This window comes from Zingiber officinale, chromosome 1A (genome assembly GCF_018446385.1).
Source record: "Zingiber officinale cultivar Zhangliang chromosome 1A, Zo_v1.1, whole genome shotgun sequence".
In the NCBI taxonomy this organism is placed as follows: domain Eukaryota; kingdom Viridiplantae; phylum Streptophyta; class Magnoliopsida; order Zingiberales; family Zingiberaceae; genus Zingiber; species Zingiber officinale.
Window position 1 is genome coordinate 188,870,314 of NC_055987.1, and position 25,049 is coordinate 188,895,362.

A 25,049-nucleotide genomic window follows, 5' to 3' on the forward strand; every position below is an offset into this window, starting at 1 on the left:
TTCGCAACAGTCGAAGGTCTACACGTCATCATCGGGAGCACCACATACCCAGCGTTCATCAACTCAGCACTCGAACAGGATCACTATTCAAACTGAAAGATGAGATCTTGCATGGAATCAACAAAATACAATAGGAACATAGTGTTACTTACGCAAAAAGTGTCAGAGAACAGCAACGAAATGGTTGGGTGAAGTTCCTCAAGGAGATATAAACACTAAGATCACAATGGGAAAATGAAATGTTAGAAGATAACAAAAATCAAGATTGTCTTAGAATGCATGAAATATTAAGATATTCGTACGATATCAGTATCCAAGATGTATACGGATGATTCTTGTTGTAGGTAAGCTTGTCTAGCTTGTAAATGTAATTATACCAAAAGTATCCAATCTGACATAGAATGAAATCTGAGAAAATTTGTTGGAGTCATTATGGACTATGAAAAATGTTAATCCAATAAAATCTAACACTAGTGAAACTGTAACAATAGATGTCTTGATTGATATCCGTTTCCTTGTTTCAGCTTCTTCAAGCTTTTCCATCCACCTCTCCATCTGTAATGACAAGAACAAAACAGGTTTGACAAAGACCAAAACATAGATTCCAAACATACATAAGCATTCATACTTTTAAAGCAAAGAGATGTATTTATCTTCCTTCTTCAAGCTTTTCCATCCACCTCTCCATATTTTTGATTTACAAATCAGGAGGCACCTATTAGAGCTGATATCAAGATCCTCCAATTGGCCAATCTTGGTATCATCGTGGCTTCTATAAATTAAGCTGTACCTTTTAGGAAGAAGATGTTTGTCCCAAAACATTATGGAGTTGATACTAAGTATTTAATAGTTCAAGGTATTGAAACCTACTGTTGGATGATAGTAAGCATATATCATTCCGATACTCCATAGATATCGATCAAGTCCAGACCGGAAATGCCATTCATGTAAACGAGGGAACTTGGGCTTTGAAGGATCTGGATCATTGTAATCTGGATGTGGTTAATGGACGTTAGTTCCGATCAAATTAAAGAGAGAGGTCCAAGTCATAACTTTAAAAAGAGTACCCACCAAGGAGGAATGTAAATGGGCTCCAAACAACATCAAAAATCCCAGGTACCTCCCAGATCAAAATAACAACAGAAAAGCAAGCTGCAAACTTTATTGCAATCACAACACCAATCTCAGTGTATTTGTTTAGAATTCCAAGTGCACCATAGACCATAAGGGTAAACAGAGTATGCATTGGGCAGATATAGTACAGCATATAGTCATTGATAAGGGTGAGTGAAAAATGCCACAAAAAAATTAAGGCACCACATCATCTGTTGGACAGTCAAAAATGTAAATAATTAATTAGCCAAACATAGGAAAGAAACTAGAGGGTGAGTGAAAGTAAATGCAAAAGAATAACCAAGTCACCTGAGCAAATCGAGCAAGGCTAAAATCCTTTCATACATAATAGTAAGAAAAATTCCCAAACCCAGTCAACCACACATATGAAGCAATGAAAACTCGAATTGCATTGTAAATTTCCTTTGCATTGAAGTAGTTGTACATTAAAAACAATACCTGTAGAGGAAAGAGAAATGATAATAACAAAGAAAACTAACAGTTGATGGGTCTTATATTTGTTAGAATGTTAAAATGATAAATAGTTTCAATGCTTAAGAATTACACTGAAATAACACGGTTTACAAGGGATTAACCTAAGCACATGTCAAATATTATCTCATTCAAAACACAATAAAGTTTCAGAAGAACAAGGACAACTTGTGTTCTTCCTATGCTTCAATGATTTATTTTCATTGCCTTTCATCACTCTAATAATATACTAACTACTAAGATTGAGAAGATGGATTATTCTCAAACAAGTTATGTTTAATGATTAGCAGAAAAAATCAAACTAACAAATCACATGAATGCCTTCTGGTTTAACCATATATAAAGCTCTGTTCAAGGCAATGCTTCCAGAGAAAAAAACTCCCAATAACACAGCTCTGGGCTGATATACTTACGCCTATAAATGACGATGCCAGAAGAAATTGAAGCTAGAAAGAGAAACATGAGGAAGTAAACAGAAACTATGAACTAAATTGACAGTTATATGAAAAGAAAAGTGCAATTAACGCTCCTACAATTTTAGTACACTGAAGTTTTCAACCTTGTTTATGAGAACCAACTTCGTTGACTCTCCCCAAAACATGCTCCTCTACGTGTTACATAAACAAATCTAGGGACACAATGTTAGGCTGCTCAGTTTGGTATGCTATATAGAACATAAAGCTTTAAACTAGAATAATCTATTTTGTATGAGAAGCCAATACAGTTAATCTTAGAAAATAATTGTTATATGATCAAGTACGAAATCAAATGGATAACCAACCTGCATCCATCCTTTCCATTCCTCAGTCTGATGCCTATTCAAATACAATATAGATTTTCTTGAGAATGTTGACTTGTCTTGGTGAATTATAAATGAAGTTGATCATGCTCCGAGGTTCTCTAGGAGGACTCGCCGGTGTGTTGGCAAGAGAGTTGACGCGACTGAGCAATGCGTAGGTTAATCAAATTAGACAAGAGAAATGATCCTCCGCTCCCTTGCCTTTTCTTATTACTACCCTTTTATACACTTTTCTCTCAAACCTTTTACCCTCCTCATTAATGAGGTTGTATTTATTACAAGAGAGTAATGAAGCAATTATTGGTTCATTAATTACAAGAGATCTTTCGTCTCCTTCCAAACTTTTAATGAAGTTATGATTGATGAGGACATAGTAAATGCACATGACTATTAATTTACTTCTTCTGCCTGTTCTCCTTTCTCACATATCTATGAGCTCATAATGAACACTAAATATAAGTGGTGTTGGGCATTTAATGTAGGTCACAATAACGTATCAAGTTAATGCAACAATTCTACCGATCGGTGACTCGGTAATTTACCTCCCGAGCAGCAAGATGTCCGAGTTATGACACGATTTCTCAAAATCTAGAAATGATACCTAAGCGTCGGGCGATGACTCTACTCTAAACTCGCTCGGTAAGGCTTAGAAATGATTAGGACTTTCCTGGTAAATGAATTACCCACTCTCGATCAGCTTGATCATTACACGAGTAGTGTATCTCCCCTCCTAGACCTTAACTTTGACTGCCTCCTCCACTTACTATATTGACTTCTTGACACCACGTGGCACCTCCTGTGAACCGCCACGTCATAAGCCTCCCCCTTTAGTTCAGTCAAAGGAAGTGTATAGTTGACTGACTAGAGATGTAACTTAGTTAAAAGCTAATTATCATTGTCACGTGGAGAGAGAGAGAGGGAAGCCTTCTGCATTTATTTATTGCAAAAGAATCCGTGAGATTTGTTCATTTAAAGTCGTGGCGTCCATTAATGAGGCGTGTCATGATTGGTGACGTGTCATCTTCAGCGAATCAATAACCTTACGAGTCGTCATTTACCGAAATAAGGTCGCATCATGGTCACATCAAGTGATGTGACTATTAGTTGTTCCAAAGTGCTAACACAGATGAGTATACTCTGCACACTAGACGGCAATTAAATCCCGCCCCTTAGCAACTTTTGATATGACGACCACGTCGAGGAATCAATGCTATATTAGGATCTCTAAACATTTTGTCTTCTTTGCCGCCTCTGAGCTTTTGACATCTCTCTTCATCGTCTATACTCCCTTATTCTCATGTAAGTCCTCAATTTCATTTGGCTCCCTTTGTTTGTTAAGTCTCTTTCTCAAAAACTTCCAATGGCTTTCATCCCATGGTATGAGACAATGCATTCCTCTATGACCGGGGAGTTAAGGGGACTTAGGCTAGACTATGACATTCCTCCTGATGATGTGATTCAGGTGACTAGAGGGGACCACGTACCCTCGATGCCTCCTCCCGGTTTCACTACATTCTTTTACAACCAAGAGAGCGGTCTTCGCTTCGCTGTTCCCGAGTTTGTCAGAGACGTGTGTACGTATTTTGGAATTTCCCTTCATCAGCTAGCACTGAATGCTATTAGAATTTTGTGTAGGGTGGCTGTGATTTTCCGATTATATGACATCCCGCTCACCCCTACTTTCTTCCACTCCTTTCATCCAAAGCAAGTTGAGTTAGAAGTCTTTCATTTTATGTCCCGAGCTGGATGTAAGTTTTTAGAAGGCAACCCCTAGTCTCACAAAGGCCAAAAGAACAAAATTTTCTATTTGAAACCGCCGACCCTTTTCAACTTTTTGACTGGCTAGAGAGGAGAGCTCCCAAAACCACCGCCACTCGGGAAGTATAAGAAGAATCCCGAGTATCAATGGGTGTTAGAGACACTAGTCGGCATGTGCTTCAACTAAACCGCCATAATCCAAAATGAAGGTCTTCTCTATCGGCCTCGTTTAAGTCCTAACGCAGCCGATCTTAAGAAGTCGCTGAGTAAGCATTTCCTAGTCTTTATCTTCGGTGAGAACTAACTTACTTTTCTTGTCGACCTACAAAGGATACAGCTTCAATGAGCAAGCTCCTAAAGGCCAACCGAGCGGATTTTCGAGCTCTGATTACTCCAAAAGTTTCATCGGATGCCGATGGTGCTGCTTCAGGCGAGGTCGACCTATCTTCCCCTCGAGAGCCCTTGGGCACGGGCGTTGAGATTGCCTCATCAAGCCGAGATGCCACCACCTTTGAGGTGGATTCTAAAGCACTGCCACCTGTGGCCGAGCGAGTAGAAGATATTGTTCACTCTGTCCCTTAACCAACTATGGATCCAGATCAGTAGAGTGGCCCTTTCTCCGATCGACGAGGAGATCGAAGCACCGGCTTTCCCTCTGAGAATTAGGAGGGGCAAGCGCCCCAAGCCTCCCAGCCGAACGACGGCTTCGCTTGAGAGACCTTCCCCCCGATCGAGAACAAGTATTACAATTAGGGAGCCTTCTAGAGAACCCTTAATTAGTTCTCCAGTCACCAGTTATGTGCCCTCTGTATCTGAGACACCGCCTATCGTTCCAGTGGGCCTAACCGAAAGCGACTTCGTACCCGAGCTAGAAGGTTCCTTGAGCCCTATCTTTCCTCGAATTCCTCCTAGTCCCTACCAATCGAAAGATATGGCGCGCCAGGCCGGTATGATACAGATGTTGAAGAATGGTGATTATGCTAAGTCATTAGAAAAAATAGACCTGCTAAAAGTTAGCCGCCGCACAAATGGTACTCTGCTTAAGGTACACATTTTACATTTGTTGTCTTAGCTTCCTTACATAGTCAATTAAGGTAGCCGAAAATTCTTTGTGTAGCTATGGTCAGAACACATGCCCATCCATAGCTACATTCCCGAATTGGTTAAGCAGATGGTCAACTGCTGCAACAAATCACTGATCTAGAAGTGCGTATAGCAGAGCCTACCCGAGTGGCCGAAGAGGCTAAAGCAGAAGCTGCTCGAGCAAAAGAAGAATGTCTCATCTAGAGAAACTCGACTGCTAGGCTCCACAAGGAACTAGAACTTTCCAGCGCACAAGTGTTTTTCCTCCAAGCTAATTTAAATGAAGCAATTCAGAGGGAAAATCATCACAATCCAAAGTTATCTCGCTGGAAGCCGGCCTGGACAAGCTTACTTCCTGACTCACTGAACAAGAGGTTTGGCTCGCTGCACTGGATAAACAAGTGGCTGATCTGCAAGACCACACAGGCTGATGGAGAAACTACCACCCTTCACAAGCAGATGGCTAACGCTATTCAGAGCGAGGCGAAGGTGGTGACACTGCTGGAGGACGCTCAATAAGAGATGGCTTCTTATAAAGCCCAAGAAGAAGAGCGCAGAGCGGATTTCAAAGCGGACTTCCCAAAATCCGAGGAATATTCGCTCAGATTTTGAAAAGATTGAAGCAAGGGCTCGAAGGAGCTTCCCAACAATTTCTTAGAGTGGGATTGATTCCCCCAGACACCAACCTAGATTTTCTCGACTTAGAAAAAGTGTAGGAGGATTTACCTAAATCTGAAAAGACTTTGTAAGCAATTTGTAGCTTGGTCGATCTTTGTATAGCTTTTGAGCTCCTAAAGTCTTTCGAGCTTATATAAGTCCTTGTCTTGCTTAAATCAAACTTAGCATCAGAAATCTTTCGAGCACATATAAATCCTTGCCTTGTTAAATCTATTTTAATTATACAACGGTATGTCTCTAAGCTTCTATATGTCTATTGTATGTCTCATCGGGGAGAGAATAATGTGTCGAATAGATTATGGCTACCTCCCGAGAACATAACACTTAGAAAATATTGCTCTTTGTATAACTTTAGCTTCCGCTCGGGAAGGTTGAACCCTCATTTAGAAGATATCTTTAGTTAGGAAGGTTGAACCCTCATTTAGAAGATGTCTTTGGTTAGCTTCCGCTCGGAAAGGTTGAACCCTCGTTTAAAGAATATTTTAAGACATTGCAGCAGAAAGGCTAGGCAATAATAAAGTTTTATTTCCCAAAAAATGAAGCATATATTTATCTTTAAACAACATAAAGGAGATAAGCTTCAGTGACTTCTGTAGAGCTGCAAATGGTTAGCACTCCACGGTCAAGGTAGCTTTTTCCCGTTGAGCTTTTCTAGATAATAACTCCCCGAGCTTAACTTGACAATCACCCAGTAAGGACTCCCCCATTTTAGATCAAGCTTGTTGACATCCCCGATCAGTTTGATTCTTCGCCATACTAAGTCCCCAACTTGAAATGATCGAGGGATTACCTTCTTGTTATACGCCTATATGTAGTAAGCTGAGCGACTGCTTTTTCCCTAATTTCAGTAGCCAAGTCTAGATCAATGAAGCGTGGCTCAGCGTTATATTCTTCATCATAGTTTTGCCTACGAATTGACTCTTCTCCTACCTCGATCGACACCACTGCTTCCGCTCCATAAACTAAATGAAAAGGAGTTTCACCAGTGCTTTCTCTTGAAGTTGTTCGATAAGCCCACATGATACCCAGTAGTTCTTCAACCCAACTGCCTTTCACGTGGTCTAGCTTTATCTTGAGGCCACGAATAATTTCCCTATTGGCAACCTCTGCTTGCCCATTGCTCGGAGGATAAGGTACAAAAGTGAAAGCTTAATGAATACCAAGTCCTTCACACCATTCCCGAAGCTTGTGCCCTTGAAATTGTTGATCGTTATCAGATACTATTTTGTGAGGTATTCCATATCGACAAACAATATTTTGCCAAAACACTTTCATGACTACTTTTGTGATCTGAGCAAGAGTTTCAGCTTCTACCCATTTGGAAAAATAATCGATGATGACCAATAGGAATTTCTTTTGCTTTTTGACTGATCGAGAAGGGGTCTACCATATTTATTCTCCATTTAGTCAAACGAATATGACACAATAGAAATGTTAAGCTGCTCGATTGGGCGATATGACATGCAATGCTCACAAGAGGCTACAAATTTAACTATATCCACCTGTAATGTAGGCCAATAATATCCTGCCAATAACACCTTCCGCTTCCTCCTATATGATTTCCACATATGCCTTAATGAATTTTCCTCATGACATAATCAGTGTCATCAGGTCCAAGGTATTTAAGTAAAGGACGAACAAAGACACGGTAATATAATTGCTCCCCGATCAAGGTAAACCGAGCAACTCTTGTTTTAAGTGTAAGAGCTTTAGCCAAGTCGGCTGGTAATGTTCTATTCTGGAGGAAGGAGATCATAGAATTTCACCAATCTTCTTCCCGCTCGGTAGTATGGCTTATCTGAGCTATGTATAGAGTTTGAGAGCTCGGGCTATCCAACGTCCACGAGGCTAAAGCACTTGTCATCTTTGCTAGTTCATCTGCTCTCATATTCTTCGCTTGGGATATCTTTTGAAGACTTCCAAAAATTAAGTTAATCTTTAACTGTTCAAATGCCTCCACATATCTTTTCAGTCGCTCGTTCCAGACTTCAAAAGTACCTTCCAACTGTTGTGCCACAAGTTGTTAGTCACAATAAATAACTATCCGAACGGCTCCTACTCTTCTTGTTGCGTGGAGACCAAATAACAGAGCTTCATATTCAGCCTCATTATTAGATGCTCGAAAGTTGAGTCGAACGACTAACTGTATGACATTTCCCCGAGGTGAAATTAACAAGACTCCTACTCCGCTAGCCAGCCGATTGGAAGAACCATCCACGTCTGCCTTCTAGGTCTCATCATAATTTGGATTGGATACCTCTGCCATAAAGTCTACTAGAGTCTGATCTTTAATTGTCATGCAGGGTTGATATTGAATGTCATATTCTCCTAGTTCAGTTGTCCATTTTACAAGTCGCCCAAAAACTCCAAGGTTAATAAGAACCCGGCCGAGCTGACTATTTGTGGGAATAATAATAAAATGAGCCAAAAAAATATGGTCTTAACCGTCGAGCGATTAAGACCAATCCGAACATCAATTTCTCTAATATAGAATATCTTATTTTTGATATTTTTTTAATAAATGACAGAAAATATATGGGATATTGAATAGTACCTTCCTCCCGTAACAGAACTAAGTCGACTGCCTGCTAAGTCGTAGATAAATATAGAAACATCACCCACTACTGGTTTGGATAGCACAGGTAATCCAGCAAGATATTCCTTGAGTTCGTTGAGGGCTTGATCACATTTGACATCCCACTCAAATTTTAAAGCCTTACAAAGGATTTTGAAGAAGGGCAGACTTCGATCAGCCATTCGGGAAATTAACCTTGATAGAGTGGCTATTCGGCCCAATAACCTTTGAGTCCCCTGAAGGTTTCGGGGAGGAGTCATATGTTGCAAAGCCTCTACTTTGTCTGGGTTGGTCTTGGTCCCCCCTCGGTCACCATATATCCCAGAAAACGCCGCTCTTCTCTCCGAAGACACACTTCTTTGGATTTAGTTTAAGTCCATACCGTCTCAGAGTGTTACATGTCTCTTGAATATCAGTGCTCAAGTCTTGTCCATGAACTGTCTTAATAAATATGTCGTCCACATAGACTTCAAGATTTCGCCTAATCTGGTGTTTAAATGTCAATCCATCATCTTCTGATAAGTGGCTCCCGCATTTTTGAGACCGAACGACATAACAACAAAACAAAATGTTCCGTTAGTAGTGACAAAACTTATTTTTTCTTGATCATTTAGATCCAACAGGACTTGATGATATACCTGAAAGGCATCTAACATATAAATATACTCGCACCCAAAGGTTGAATCTATCATCTGGTCTATGCGAGGGAGAGGATAATAGTCTTTCGGACACGCTCTATTAAGGTTTCGAAAATTAATACAAACTCGTCACTTACCGCTCGGCTTTGAAACTAATACTACATTTGCGAGCCAGGTCAGGAATTGCACCTCTTACATATCTTGCCTCTAGGAGTTGATCAACCTCTGCTTGGATAATTTGATTCCGTTCTGCACTGAAATGCCTCCTCTGTTTGACTAGTCAGGAATCCGGCAATATATTTAACTTGTGCACTATCAAATTGGGAGGAACACCTTGACCTCTTTTGGTGACCAGGCGAAGACATCATAATTTTTCTTCAAATAATCTATTAGCTGTTGCTTCAACCCTGGCTCCAGATCAGCGGATATTCCTGTAACCTCGTCCTCTCGCTCGGGATGTACGCAGATCTCTTCTTGTTATTTTCCTTCCGAGCGTTGTGGCTTTTCTTCTTTATCTGGTCAAGGAAATGGAAACTCCTGAACTATTTAAAAAGTCTCGCTTGGGATGTACGCAGATCTCTTCTTGTTCTTTTCCTTCCAAGCGCTGTGGCTTTTCTTCTTTATCTGGTCGAGGTAATGGAAACTCCTGAACTATTTAAAAAGTCTCCATGGTTCTTCGAGCTTTCCGTGACTCAAGCCGAATAACATCTATGTAGCATTTCCGAGATGCTAGTTGATCACCTCTTACTTCACATACCCGGTTGTCAATCGGAAACTTGATGTTCTGGTGATAGGTGGAAACGATTGCTTGAAAAGCATTCAATGTCAGCCTCCCTAAGATGACATTATACGAGAAGGTTGTGTCTACTAACATAAACGATGTTCTTTTGGTCCGATCAGTAGTGTAGTCAATGGTAGCAACTCTTCATCATTGATTTGCATTAAGAAGGTGTCACGTGGCATCAAAAAGTCAATGTAGCAAATGAAGTAGTAGTCAAAGTCAAGGTCGAGGAGGGAAGTACACCGCTCGAGTAATGATCAAGCTGATCGAGGGTGGGCAATTCATTCACCCTGAAAGCTCTTATCGTTTCTAAGTTTTACCAAGCGGGTTTAGAGTAGAGTCATTGCTTAGTGCTCAATAACCTTTCTAGGTTTTGAGAAATCGTGTCATAACTCGAGCATCCTGTTGTTCGGGAGGCAAATTACCAAGTCACCGATCGGTAGAATTACTGCATTAACTCAATACGTTATTGTGGCTTACATTAAATACCCAACGTCGCTTATATTCAGTGTTCATGGGCTCATAGATACGTGAGAAAGGGAACGGACAGAAGCAAATTAATAGTCATGTGCATTTACTATGTCCTTATCAATCATAGCCTCTTTAAAAGTTTGTAAAGAGACAAAAGATCTCTTGTAATTAATGAATCAATAATTGGTTCATTACTCTCATGTAATAAATACAACCTCATTAATGAGGAAGATGAAAGGTTTGAGGGAAAAGTGTATAAAAGGATAGTAATAAGAAAAGGCAAAGGGATGGAGGATTATTTCTCTTCTCTAATTTGATTAACCTACGCATTGCTCAGTTGCATCAACTCTCTTGCCAACACAGTGGCGAGCCCTCCTGGAGAACCTCGAAGCAAGATCAGAAGTCATTGCTGTTGCAAGAATAAGAAGTACAGAAAAAGAAAGAGATCACGGCTGTAATTCTGCAGACAGACAAAACATAGAAGTCAGACTTCTGTAACTAAGTAGAATGACTTTAGTACTATTCCAACAATAGAGATTTTTATCCCCCATCATAATCTAAAGTGAATTATTGTATTCTCAATAAAAAACATGGTTGAAGGAATACAAGTCAAAAAGTGTTGGGTTAAATGTAATAAAAAGAATAATTCCAGATATTTCACAAACTTTATTATATAATCAAGTTGGGAGATTGTGTAAATTATATGTACAACTTTAGTAGTTCAATCTATTAGTATTTTATGCACCTGGCATTCTTTTCCCATCACTTTGTTATATAACCAAGTTGGGAGATTACATATTTCACCATCAAACTAAAAGTAGTAATATTTGAGTTATCAAACATTGAAATTGATAGTAACTGTTATCAATGACATGATCTGTAAAATGAGGCCATATCAACTAGCAGGAGGCACTAGTTTGTCGATTCACTTCAAATAGCTAAAATGTTGTATAAATTTTTTGTAAGTTATTACAAAACAAATAAAAATCACTTTGACAACAAGGGATGAGTTTTTGTGGCAATGTCATCCAATAGTTGATGGGTTGCTCTTATAGCATGCCCTTAGCCAGTTTTAGTTAAACTTAACCTATCCGTCACATAATTAAGTCCACCATTTCAAGATACAATGAGCTAAACTTTAAACTATAATGAACGAGAATCTAAAACAGTAATTAAAACTAGATAAAAGGCCTCTTGTTAAACGAAATAAAAAAGCTCACGGTTTAGTAGATGCCGAACTCTCTGTACTCCAACCATTCTGAATACATCCATGCAGTGGCGTAGCTAGGATTTTAGACTAGAAGGGGCGATTTTTAAAATTCTAAATATTAGTATAAATCAATTTTCACTCTCTAAAAGTTTAAATTTCGAATTCAATAAGTTAAAAATAAACTCAAATTTGAGATTTTTTTAGTTTAGCCCTTGATTTTAGTTAACACAATGATATGTTAATCCTTAGACCTTATCTATGACTCAAAGTCGAAGAATCATTTAGGTGGAAAAGGTAGAGGAGAAGGATGTAGTAGAGGGGATGATGACCTATTTGAAGTAGGTATATCTCATATTTTCTTAAAATACCTCGACATTCATATTTCACCTAATTTATCATTAGAATAATATTTTTAACACATAATTACTTAATTTAATGACTATCTTTTTTCCAACCATTCAAAAATAATAATAAAATTGATAGTAAACAAATAACATACTTGACTAGCAAATAAAAACATGAATATGAAAATTTGACACTATATATTTTTTTTAGCACTTTAATCTGTAACGAAAAAGAGCAAACAAGAAAATTACACCATAATCAAAACGTGTTTACTGTGGAGAATTGGTGTAGCGGCGATGACGATACTCGTAGCAAACAATGGCAGCGTTGGCAATAATATCGTGTGGTGATAATAATGTGGGTGGTTGTGGCAGAGGGGAAAACACAAGGAAAAAAAATAAAAACACGATATTGAAGACAAATAAAAAAAATGGGAGGGAGAGGGGAAAATGAAATCGGGGGAGAGAAAAAAATAAAACATGGTTAGTTTTTCATTACATTTTTTAAATATAAAAGTCCATAGATTTTTAAAATTTATAATAAAGTCTTTTTATTTTTTTCCCAATGTATAATTTTTTTTCTTAAATTTCAGGGGGTGCGGTCGCACCCCCAAAGCTCCACCTAGCTACGCCCCTGCATCCATGCCACAAAAAGTGGGATAAATCCAAGCAAAAATGACACCTGCCGTGTTACATTAAATAAATCAATTGAACCACTAAAACAGATGCGAAGTTACTTCCCAAACCTAAAACCAATAATCAGTGAGAATATGGTCCTTAATGAAAAGAAAGAAAAAAAAGGTCAGATTTCACTAGTTTCAACCGATCCCAGAGGATCGCTTAGTTATCAGTCCATTTCAACAGTATAAATATGGTCGTAATCTTTAATACTGAACCACAAGAAAACAAATTAGCTTTACTATCTTTCCTAGACAAAAAAAAAACAAGAAATTTATTCGTCACTTGCATTTTGTTTACCCCCGTGGATACAACTAGGGAACTCACTATCACTAGGTCTTGCTCCTTTCGCTTCTAAACCCTAGAAGTCCCACCGATTCAGCAATGTCACGACAGATAGACATAGACTACCACAAATATCGCGACTCCATCAACTACAATATATTGTAGATCCGAATCAGAACCGTAACTAAAATCGTCCTAAATCCCCCCAAAATGGAGGGCGAGTTACATTCTCAGTGAGACGGCAACTACTAGATCTGATTCAGGCCCCTTACCTGTCCCGGTGTCACGGCCTCACGGGGCACGGGGCTTGAGATCGCCATGGACGATCGCACAGACGAATCGAAAGTATCCTCATTTTGAAAATATTATAATAATAATAGTAGTAGAATAAGATATTTTTTGAATAAAAAAATAAGAGAAGGGTTGTCTTAATATATTTTTTAAATAAGGGTATCCTTTTAAATTTTGGGTAATTTTGCATGCAGTCCCTATTGGCAAATAAATCTTTGTATGCAGTCCCCATCTATGAAAATCTTTGTTTTCATTCTCCAGTCAAACATCTTTACCTAATTGCCCATGATATTTTTGGATACAAAAAGTCTAAAAATCAATATAAATCCTCTTAAATTGAGTATATTAACTTAGAATCTAATATATTTTCTATCAAATTGAGTACGATTCTTTTTTACCTCAAAATATACTCGATTTTAGTTTAATGTGCTGAATTTAATAGGAATTATACTCATTTTTAGACTATTTGTACCGAAAAATATGAGGGTTAATTTCGATAGAAAATATACTTAAAACTAGTATAGAGTACTAGATTATAGTATAAAGTGCTGAATTTAACATGAATTATACTTATGTTTAGACTTTTTATACCTAAAAAATAAGAGGGACAATTTTGATATAAAATATACTCGATTTTTAATATAAAGTACTGACTTTAAGAAGAATTATACTCATTTTTGGACTTTTTGTACTCAATTTTAGAATTTTTGTATCTAAAAAATTTGAGGGGTAATTTAGGTATCAATATTTGTATGAAGGAGTTGAAACAAGTAATAATTTGCATGCAGGGAGTGGAAACAAAGTTTTTTGGACATGGAGATTGTATACAAAGTTAACATTGTGATTGAGAATTTTTCTCTAATTTACCGTTAAATTTTTCCGTATTTTATTTTCGAAAAAAGAGAATTTACAGTATAATGATAATTTAAAACATGATATATTTAGAAACTGATAAATAATAAATCTTCATTAATTTAATATGGTTGCTGTGTCGGCAAAAAAAAAAAAAAAAAAAAAAGCCTGATCCGGTAGATATCCGAATCAATTTGATTCCGTTCTCTCCAAAAGTTTAGATTATTTTTATGGCAATTTAGTTAACAGATCAAAATTATATGACACATTTAAATAAAAATTGATTTCACCAAAGATACGATTCTGGATCAATTTCACTTATAAAAAAATATATGCATTCAAGTTAAATAAATTTTGTTGCTAATCTAAATGCATGAGCCACGTGACAGGTAACCCAGTCAAATGTAGATCAGGTCGGATTGGTCTGATGGAAGATAGACCGTGTTGGTCCAATGTAGGAAATGACCCGAGTCGGCCGTTTAGATCTCCGAGCTTGGGCTGATCTGAATAGGCTGAGGTGAGTAGAGCGGGCCGATGCGGACGGAGTCCGAATTGAAGGGTTTCCGCGCTTGAAGTAACACATACATTTCCCTAAATAGCAAGAATTGCCATTGACCCAGTTTTCACCCCCAACTCGCCACCGCCAAGATGCGAGTGCCGGACCTTTGTCAAAGTCAAACAAGGCACTAGATCTTTCACAGACTGGTTGACCTAACCAGAACTACAAGACAATGTCGTCGCCCTCGCATCCTGTGTCACGTTTGACATCTGCTATACGACTTTCGGAATAACAAAAATACATGTGCAATTAACAACGTCATGTTACGTGAAACAGGGATTGTTAATTAACTGAAGTTTGTAATAAGCTCAGCTCAAGACCTCTCCTGCATGCGTCAATCCCACCGGCCGTGCCTAAAATTCTATATAATCATGTTCATTTGTCAAACTTTTCTAGTTTATTTAATCATATCGTCTTGTTTATTTAATCACGATCTTCTTCTTCATCATCATCGTGGTTTTGGTTTTTATATTTGCTTTGTCTCCTAATAAAGATTCCCTTCCACCATTAGTGGCCACTTAGAGCAGCTAGCGGAGGTCAACTCAGGCCATGGATCTAATCTCTGCTTCGTCGGATTCCGAGAGTAACGAAGCCGGTGCCCTGTCGCTGGTGCAGTACCTTCCGCTGCTCCGGGCGAGGTCTTCGAGGTCGCCGACTCGGTCGTTGGGTCTGGTGAAGGCTGCCGTCGACGTGGTCCGGTCGCTGTTCCCCAGCATGCAGGCCTTGCTCCAGCCCTCGTGCCGGTGGACCCTGTCGCCGATCGTGCCGGCGCGAGGGCTGGGATACGGGGTCGTCTCTCACGGCGGCCGCGGACGGAGAGGAGTGGTCGCCGGCACTTTCTTCGGACGCCGGAAAGGCCGCGTCAGCTTCGCCGTGCAGGTCGACTCCCGGTCCGAGCCGGTGCTGCTGCTCGAACTGGCCGTGACGACGTGCGACCTGGTCAAGGAGATGGCGTCCGGGACGGTTAGGATTCTCCTGGAATGCGAACGGGCCGCGCAGCCGGACGTCGCCGGAGATCACAAGAAACAAAGCAACCGTGTACCCAAGAAGCAGAGGCCGATATGGGACGAACCGCTGTGGACCATGTACTGCAACGGGCACCGGTGCGGCTACGCCGTGGCTCGCCAGAGCAACGGCTTCGACCTCCACGTGCTGAGCACGGTGCGGGCGGTGTCGGTGGGTGCGGGAGTTCTGCCGTCGCCGCCGGCGGCGACTCCTCTGCTACCCGAACCCGACGCCTCCGAGCCGGAGAAGCCCCCCGGCGGCAAGGCCAGCTACGGGAAGGAGGCGGAATTGGGGGAGGTGGTGTACATGAGAGCCAAGTTTGAGCGAGTTATGGGGAGCAAAGATTCGGAGGCCTTCTACTTGATCAATCCGGACTCAGCGAGGCACGACATTTGCGGCGGCCCTGACCTCTGCATCTTCCTCCTCAGGATGTAGCAGTCGTCGATCTAATGATTGTTAGAGTTTGTCAAATGAGTATGTACATATATAATCAAAACAATTTTCTTCTTGTAATTTAATTTGCATCGGCAATGATATGATCGACAGCGTGCCTGATCGCTTCTAAACTCGAATTGGCTGAAAAACATGTTCCTCTGTTTTTTTTTGCATAGCACTGTTTACAAATCGATCGTCTTAATTTTTCGCCTGTAGCAAGTTCTTAATTTCCTTACAGTTCGAGTTGTTGCAGCCACGAGTACTCTTCCATGTTCCACGAGTTCTCGTCCCAAATGCTCTGGTCCAGTTCCCACGAATCCAGTGGCCTCCACAGGTCCTCGGAGGCCAGCAGCGGGGAGAGCTCCAGCGACTCTTCGACGGCCGCGCTAGACTTCACCGGGGAGGAAAGCCCTGAGCCGGCCTCCGCCGTCCTTCGGTCGTCGCAGGGATTCATCGGAACTGGTCCGCCGCCGCAAGCGGCGGCCACTGCCGTCGAGTTGCCGCCGGCCAAAGCGGCTCGGTGAATTCTCTGGAAGAGATGCGGCATCCACACGTGCCGCACGATTTCCTCGAACTGCTTGCTGTTGGCGTCGCAGTTGAGTAGCTTCGCGTGCTTCTGCACCCTAGTCCTCCAGTAGTTCTTGATCTCGTTGTCGGTCCTGCCCGGCAAGTACTGAGCAATCTTCGACCACCTGAAAAAATATTCACGTTTCCATTTCAGTCTAGCTAAATGGGAAATCGTACGTTCTAACAAGGTCGATCGATATACCGATCGCGCGCTTACCGGTTCCCCCAACGAGAATGGAGATCGAGGATGAGGAGTTGCTCTTCCGGAGTGATGTTGCCTCGCCGGACGTCGGGCCGGAGATAGTTGAGCCACCGGAGGCGACAGCTCTTCCCTGTTCTTAGCAGCCCTGTTCAAATTACACGAGAGAGAAGAATTCGATCAACTACCAATTCTTAACAAGAGGTTACGTTCATCCGAAGAATCAATCAATCGTCAATACCTGCAACGCTGGCGAGTGAGTTCCATCGCCCTTCTCCATGGGAAGCGACATTGTTGATCAGAAGAAGGTCCTCCTCCAGAGTCCAAGGCCCCCTTCTAACGTTCATCACCTCACTCTCCATTAAAGGGATTAGATATTCGAATTGGCTTGGTTTGCAGAAGAGTTGAGGGTTTATATAGAGTGGAAATGGCATGTAGGAGTCAAACAGCGTACAAAGCATTTGAACTGAAGTTTGACCATTCTGCCTTCGTCTGCTGTCTTACTCGGTTTGACTTTTCAGTCGGCATTGCCCTACTTGAACCCTACACGCGGGTCTCCATTCCGCGAAAGGCTTTACCGATGACAGGTGAAAAAGTTGCACTAGATAAGATTCATCACTTTAGGATTAATTGACGTAGAATGAGCGCATAAAATTTTACTCTGGGGACGAGGGAGCACTTTACGGCGACGACGAAATTAGAGACGTACAGTGAACTACAGGGTCAATGCAGTTTGGCACAAGATGACGTACGATGTCCATTTTCCCCTGCAAATTTCAAACGACAAATGGCACAAGTGCTTCCAAAACTAAAACAAAAGGCAAACCTTTGGCTTCCATCGAACCATGCGCATCCAAGCTCGCACCACTCGGCACGGTTGCACGATCAACTCCATTACTGGCACTGCACGATTGATTGGACGTGACAGTGCGATGAAGCTCCAAGTGGCCGGTTTATTCACAGCAGCAGTGTGATTGTAAACTTGAACAGTGAAAGTTTGACCTTTTGAGTGGGTCTCCATCTCCTGCATTCAGTCGGTACTCAGAAATTAGAAAGGTTGAAGAACCATCGTGACCAACGCAGTAAGTCTTCTTCGTATTTTATAAAAAGGGAAAATCACTGTTCGGCTCAGGGAATTTCTTTTAAGTACGTAAATTGTAAAACTTAAACTATATGTATTCGCAACAACAACTAATGATAAATAAATCTAGAGAACTTTTTAAAGGCGCTAACATTGTTCAAGTTGACAAACGTCGACGTCAACCTTACTTCCTAATCGTCCCTACTGACGCTCGATCGTTAGCGAATAAGAGAGGTCAACGCCTACGGAGTTAGTCAATATCCGAAGGTCAACGGGGAGCTTATGGTGCCCAATTAGTGCGGCTTACTGTCGTTGGTGGCTTGGTGCTGCGTGTGTGCCCGCGCACACAACGCTTTTGCGACGCTCGACGAAGCCGACGGATGCTGTATGTATCTAGTCCATTGAACTATCTTTTCATTAATCCTGAAAGAGTTTTACTTTAAACCTGACTTCCAAAGGTCAACGAACAGTTTAAAGTGGAGAAAGTATATGCCGTTTTAGGACGTAACATAGACGATAGGCGCATGATATATTTGGTGTAATTGTCAGAGTTCGATTTTCAAGAACTGACAATCTAATATTTATCTAATCATACGTTTGACGTATGTATACTTATATCAAGGTCGGCTCAAGACATAGATCATTAAGACATATGAATAAGGCTCCTATTATATTGGGACCATCAAATTATATATATATATATAATATTAATTTAGATATTAAATATTTAAAATTATAGTTAAAATAAATTTTAGTCCAGATTTATTTTCATCGATAATTTTAATTTTTTACTAGTTAAATTATATTTGGTCAATAATTTTTAATTTTTAGATTTAACCAATAATTTTTTATTTTTTATAGATTAAAGTTAATTTTATCGGTTTTATTTTTTTTTACTCGTATTAAATTTGATTGATAATTTTATTTTTTTAATATTAAAGTTAGATTTGGATGGTAATTTATTTTTATTTTTTAATAAAATTTGACTCATAATTTTTAATTTTTTAATAAAAAATTAATTTATTAATTAAAATTAAGTATCGTTAATAAATTAAAAATGTTATACTTAATTAATATTTATTTATAAAAGTACTTTTGAAAGTCTTTCAAAAGCATATTTAACATTGTATTATTATTTTTCTCTAAATTTTATTTTTTTTCTTTCTTTCTTTCCGCTCGTTTATTATTATATTTTTACCATTATTATTGTATCCTTGCTCTTCAATGAGTTATTATACACATCTTTTTTTTTAATAATTTGTCGTCGATATTTATTAGCTAAATATTTTTGACCAAATAATTTAATTGATGATTTATCCAAGTTAAAATTGATAAAAGACAGCTTGGTTCACGAAGGTCCAGCCAATGTGGGTCTATCATACAATATCGATATCTACTAGAATATTACTCGAATCTATTATATCTAAATCACACAATAATAATTTTTACCATTGCATCAAGACTTACCTTAAGTTAAAATTAATTGATAATTTTTTAAAACAAAATAACAATTAAAATGTATATTAATAATATTATATTAACTTATTAATCATTGTCAAATTAGTTAACATAAAATATTTTTTATTTTTTATAAATTTTACTAATAAAAAAGTGAGGTTTAACATAAGATAAAATTATTACTTTGTGACCTAGTTGGTCACTCTTCCGATTGTATAAATAATATTGGCAATGTATAAAATTGTCCTTTTAAATTTTACTAATAAAATTAAATATCTCTAATAATATTTTTAATATTTATTTTTTAAAAAATATTAAGGCTTTAATTAATTTTCAGCCTAAGGCCTCCAGCATAGTTGAGACGGTCCTGACTTATATGTATCTCCTTCCACAGACTCGGCTCAAGGCATAGGTCATTAAGGTCTATGTCTAGGGTCCAATATTATTGGGCTGATTAAATAATTAAGTAAAGATATTTAAAAAATTAAATTAGTCATTAATATTAATTAATGATAGTGTACACATTAATAAATATGTTAACCCATTAATGACATCTTATTAATTAATTTATTATTCCTATTTACACATTACACATATCATTATTTCTTCATAATTATACTTAATCAAGATTTTATTCTATTTAATTATATATCTTATAAAACTAATAAATTTTTTTCTTCTCAACGTCTTTAAAAAAATCTTAATATCTATAAAACCAATGTCTATTTCTTTTCTCCTCATTAATTTTATATATTTATATTCTCTGGCCAATATCTTTTTTCTTTTCTCATCAATAATTTTATACATTTATACTCTCTCAGCCGGTGGTACTCTTAGCCTTTCTCCTTTTTCGCTGATAATATTTTATTATCACTTTTTCTTTTTCTTCCTCGATAATAACATGAATCAAAGATTTTTTTTTATCCATACAACGCAAAGTAAAATGTTTCATAAAAAAAAATTTAGAATTAAAATTAATAAAATTTTATTTACGTTCAATATTTCAAAAAAATTAAATAATTTGACTGTGCTAAAAAAAATCTAAATATTAGCTAGAAATCTAAATTTTATATAAAAATAATATTTTATTTTTTAAAAAAATAAATTAATTTTTTTTAAACCGATCATTCTCATGCCAAAGTCAAATGAAAAAAATGAAAACAAAAATTAAAATATATTTAAAAAATAATTTATTTTTGTCTAAGGTCACTGGAAATTTTGAGATAGCCCTATCCTTCCAGATTCATGAGCTAGCACTACGAGAATTATTAACGTAGCGGATATACATTTGAGAAAGTGTATGCCTATCTACATCACCACGATGACGTTTCTTCTCACACACACGGGTCCCCATTTTCAAAAAGATATTCATAGTAGTGGGCTTTTGAGCCTTTGGGTGGGCCAAGAATCACTCCAATGAAGCCCAATGGAGCCCTGTAAAACAGATTGTTTATGTCTCGATAATTTAATGACGAATAATGAATAGATTAATCGTTTGATCGCTGTAAGCCCGCAACTACTCCATTCGGAGAGGTCGGCAACGGCGCTGTCTCAGTATTTACCGTTCGATTTCCATCGAGCGGCTGATCCTAATCCAAGTGTTCATGTACGGGCCCGGGCCGACGGTCTCTGGTCGGCGGCTCGATCCTGACGTGGCCGCACGGTCCGCGGACAGGAAGACGAAAAGCGCAGGGAAGGAAGGCGGTGATGCCTTATCTGAGGATCCCGAATCTCGACGCGAGATCTCCGGCTCATAAATCGTCGTGATTCCTGCGGAATCAAGGATTTCTGTCCAAAATCTACCGCCTTTCCATAAACACCCCTATCGGCGCCTATTTATACCGCCCCAACCCTCCGTCTGTCGTCTCATCGAAAAACACCTGCAAGATTCCGAAAGCTCTGTTTTTGATCCGCACACATGGCGCCGCAGATCGTTTCCAAGGTGGTCTCCGGGAAGGGAAAGAAGGATGAGTCGGTGGCGAGGGCGTACGTGACGTTCCTGGCAGGCGACGGCGACTACGTGAAGGGAGTGGTGGGGCTGGCGAAGGGGCTGAGGAAGGTGGGGTCCGCTTACCCTCTTGTGGTGGCGATGCTTCCCGATGTGCCTGAGAGCCACCGCCGTCTCCTCGCCGCCCAGGGCTGCGTCCTGCGTGAGATCGAGCCGGTGTACCCGCCGGAGAACCAGACGCAGTTCGCCATGGCCTACTACGTCATCAACTACTCCAAGCTTCGAATTTGGGAGGTACCGATCCAATCGATTGGTTATACTCGTCGGTTTGATCAAAACAGAGGATTGATTTTGTTTTTTTTTTTTTTTTTTGTTGAAGTTCGTGGAGTACGAGAAGATTATGTACCTCGACGCCGATATCCAAGTATACGACAACGTCGACCACCTGTTCGACCTGCCGAACGGCGGCTTCTACGCCGTCATGGACTGCTTCTGCGAGAAGACGTGGAGCCACACGCCGCAGTACCGGATTGGGTACTGCCAACAGTGTCCGGACAGAGTAGCGTGGCCGGCGGCCGAGCTCAGCCCGCCGCCTTCGCTCTACTTCAACGCCGGCATGTTCGTGCACGAGCCCAGCCTTGCCACCGCCGAGTCCCTCATCGCCACCGTCAAGATCACCGCTCCCACCCCCTTCGCCGAGCAGGTACAATAAACTAATTCACTTTGTTTCCCTGATCGAGAGGCTTTTGTTTAATTTTTTTCCTTAAAAATTTGTTTTTTTCCTTATATATCGTGCAGGATTTCTTGAACATGTTCTTCAAGGACGTCTACCAGCCGATTCCTTTGGTCTACAACCTGGTCATGGCGATGCTGTGGAGGCACCCGGAGAACGTCGAGCTCGAGAAGGTGAAGGTGGTGCACTACTGCGCCGCGGTACGTGTTCTGCATTCGTCTCATCAGGCTCGGTCAATTTTTATGATGAAAAATCAACGGCTATCGTTGGAATTGTTTCAGGGGTCGAAGCCATGGAGGTACACGGGGAAGGAGGCGAACATGGACAGAGAAGACATAAAGATGCTGGTATCCAAGTGGTGGGAGGTGTACAACGACGAGAGCCTCGACTACAAAGTTCCAGCCATCGCCGCCGCGCCGGAGGAGGCTATGGAAGCGGAGGAGGTGAAACAGCCGCTGATGTCGGCGGCGCTCTCGAAGGCCGGAGAGGTCAAGGTCATCAAGGCGCCGTCGGCGGCATGAGGACAGCACAATTGGTCCTGCTGTTGATTAATAAATAAATAAATAAAATTAAGCCTAAATATATTAATAGAACTCTTTGTCTAATATATTATATTTTTAAAAAATAATTGGACAATTTTCTTTTTATAGTTGTGTGAGTATATGAATTTTTATTATTGAGCGTGTATTTTATCATGATTGTAAGTTAAATGTTAAATAAGTAAAGAAATATATAGTTTTGGTATTTAATAATAAAATATTTTTTTTCCAAAACAAGCATTAAAATCGAATTAATATCGCACCAGTCTATGCGTACGTGTCGCTTCGCTGGATTCCGCCGACACCAACGTGGTGCGGCTGGAAGTCCGCCACGCGTCGCGATTGCATGTTTTGAATGACGTCGCCGCGATTAAGTGGGACTTTGGCGAATGAGGATGGATTGCTTAAGCAGCGGAGATTAACTTGCGGATTAAGGTTTATACGTGTCTAATTAATCGAGTAATTAATTAGCCAATTAACATCACATTGAAATCGATTGATAAAATGATGAACAGAAAACAAATTAAGCCCCATAATTCCTATTATTACATCGAGTAAATGTTTTTACTTTCACTCTATACACGCTGTTTTGATCTTCTCTGCAATCTCGATGATCAGTAACAGCCGCTCGACTCGATGTCCATGGTGGACCGCGGCACGCCGCGCAGCAGGCAGGCCACCGGCGGTATCGTCAGCGTGCGCGACACCCCGTACACGTTCCAGCAGAAGGGATCGGCGATGATCTCCCCCTGCGCCGGCAGGAGCTCCACCTCCGCCAGCGTGATGTTGGTGCAGGGCACCGCGTCGCTGCACCCGAAGTGCACCGCCGGGCTCCGGCTGTCGTACGACCCCTTGATCCCCTCGTACGCGACGTCGGAGACGAAGACCGCCGACGTCTGGTTCCGGCACGCTCCTCCTCCGACGCCGACGAGGCAGTAGTACTGGTTGATGATGATGGGGTTCCTCACCGCCTCCATGAGAACGTTGACGAAGCTGACGGAGGAGACGGATCCCGACCCGCCCTGCCACGTCTTGATCCGGAGACCGTTGTCGGAGTGCTTGATCACGCAGTCTTTCACCGTTATATTCCTCACGCATGCTCTGCTGCTCTGCTTTCCCAGGCTTCCGATGCTTATGCCATGGCTCGGCCCGCACGTTATGTTTCTGATGTGTATGTTGCTGCTTCCTGCTCCGATCGACACGCAGTCATCGCCTGTAAATGTGTATTTCACATGAGTCACCAATTCCAGAAGATCCTCAGCACTAATTAATTACCGCTGGAGATCACGGAATTGCGTAAGTTCACGTCGACGCTGTTCTCGACGTGAATGCCGTCGGTGTTGGGGCTCAGCGCCGGCGATCGGATCGATACGGAGTCGACGGTGACGTTCCGGCAGTTGTCGAACCGGAAATGGAACTGGGGGCTGTTCCTGACTCTGATCCCATGCACTTTAATATTCGAGCTCATGAAGAATCGAAAAGCCTGAAATCAAAAAAGAGTAATCACTGTATCAGATTCTTGGTGGTGTTAGTTGATCTTTTCAGTGAGTGTAGAGCTCACGACGGGACTATCGCAAGGTCCGGGCATCGTGGTGTGGTTTTTCCCCTGAGAAATAGAGTTAATCGAGATGGTTAGTGGAGTGATTAAGTAGAGTTGCGATCGATTTGTAGCGTGGTTGTATTACTCTGTGTGGTTTACAGGGGAGATTCCACCATTTGTGTCCTTTTCCATCGATCAGTCCACCACCTTGCAGTGCCAAGCCATTTGCTCTGTAGAACACCAGCCACTGCCGCAGGCTGTAATGCTGAGGCCACTCGCCCGGTCCATCAGGAGCCATGATCGTTCCATCAACCTTAACACAGCACAATTGAGCAACAGTCGCAAGATCGTGTTTTGGATAATCGACGATGTACCTGAAGAACGAGGCCGTTTCGACAAGGCCCTGCGAAAATGATCGACCTGATCTTGAAGGAGTAGCCGCGGGGAGCGACGATGACTGCCGGCTCTTCTTCTTCGCAGGCGGAGTCCCACGCGCTCTTGAAAGCTTCGGTGTCGTCGGAAACCCCGTCGCCTACCGCTCCAAACGACATGACGCTGTGAACACCGAGTTTAGTCAGAGGCGCCGGTGCCGGAGCAGGAGGCAGAGCGATGGATGGATTCGCCGGAGGCTTCTTCTTGTGGTAATGAGCTCTTGAATCCACACGAGTGCAGAAGAAAATATAGACAATGGAAAGAAGCAAAATTAGCTTCTTGCTTAGCTCCATTAATTGGCTTCACTTTGAAACCGCTAGTGAACAGTGTTGGTAGAACACTAACTCTTATAGAGCAGTACTTTCGCCATTGATGCCTGATGAAACATTCAATTCGTGGACAAGATCTTAAAGTGAGTAAATAACAACTACAATATCCACAAGTGATGGGTGGGCTCTAAAACAAAGCATTTGCTCTCTTTAGGTCCTTTTGTCTGGTTGCAGCT

The 25,049-nt window shown here is 40.7% G+C and overlaps 4 protein-coding genes and 1 pseudogene across 4 annotated transcripts; 2 read left to right on the forward strand and 3 right to left on the reverse strand.

The window, feature by feature from the left end:
* Window positions 1-350: 350 nt before the first annotated feature.
* LOC122008525 lies at window positions 351-2,488 on the reverse strand (annotated as a pseudogene).
* Window positions 2,489-15,156: 12,668 nt separating this feature from the next.
* Window positions 15,157-16,047, forward strand: LOC122008534 (protein MIZU-KUSSEI 1-like). Its single transcript, XM_042564294.1, has one exon. It carries the CDS (start codon window positions 15,157-15,159, stop codon window positions 16,045-16,047), a length of 891 nt encoding a protein of 296 aa, XP_042420228.1.
* A 50-nt stretch (window positions 16,048-16,097) lies between these two features.
* Window positions 16,098-17,197, reverse strand: LOC122038779 (transcription factor MYB78-like). Its single transcript, XM_042598719.1, has 3 exons — window positions 17,055-17,197; window positions 16,832-16,961; window positions 16,098-16,739 (listed from the first exon to the last, which is right to left on the reverse strand). Exons 1-3 carry the CDS (start codon window positions 17,173-17,175, stop codon window positions 16,280-16,282), a joined length of 711 nt encoding a protein of 236 aa, XP_042454653.1. The 5' UTR covers window positions 17,176-17,197; the 3' UTR covers window positions 16,098-16,279.
* A 4,044-nt stretch (window positions 17,198-21,241) lies between these two features.
* Window positions 21,242-22,604, forward strand: LOC122038782 (galactinol synthase 1-like). Its single transcript, XM_042598722.1, has 4 exons — window positions 21,242-21,594; window positions 21,680-22,003; window positions 22,099-22,233; window positions 22,315-22,604. The coding sequence occupies exons 1-4, from the start codon at window positions 21,271-21,273 to the stop codon at window positions 22,552-22,554; spliced, it is 1,023 nt and encodes a 340-aa protein (XP_042454656.1). The 5' UTR covers window positions 21,242-21,270; the 3' UTR covers window positions 22,555-22,604.
* Window positions 22,605-23,115: 511 nt separating this feature from the next.
* Window positions 23,116-24,921, reverse strand: LOC122038781 (polygalacturonase At1g48100-like). Its single transcript, XM_042598721.1, has 5 exons — window positions 24,487-24,921; window positions 24,258-24,425; window positions 24,134-24,178; window positions 23,848-24,055; window positions 23,116-23,785 (listed from the first exon to the last, which is right to left on the reverse strand). Exons 1-5 carry the CDS (start codon window positions 24,835-24,837, stop codon window positions 23,187-23,189), a joined length of 1,371 nt encoding a protein of 456 aa, XP_042454655.1. The 5' UTR covers window positions 24,838-24,921; the 3' UTR covers window positions 23,116-23,186.
* Between the last annotated feature and the right edge of the window lie 128 nt (window positions 24,922-25,049).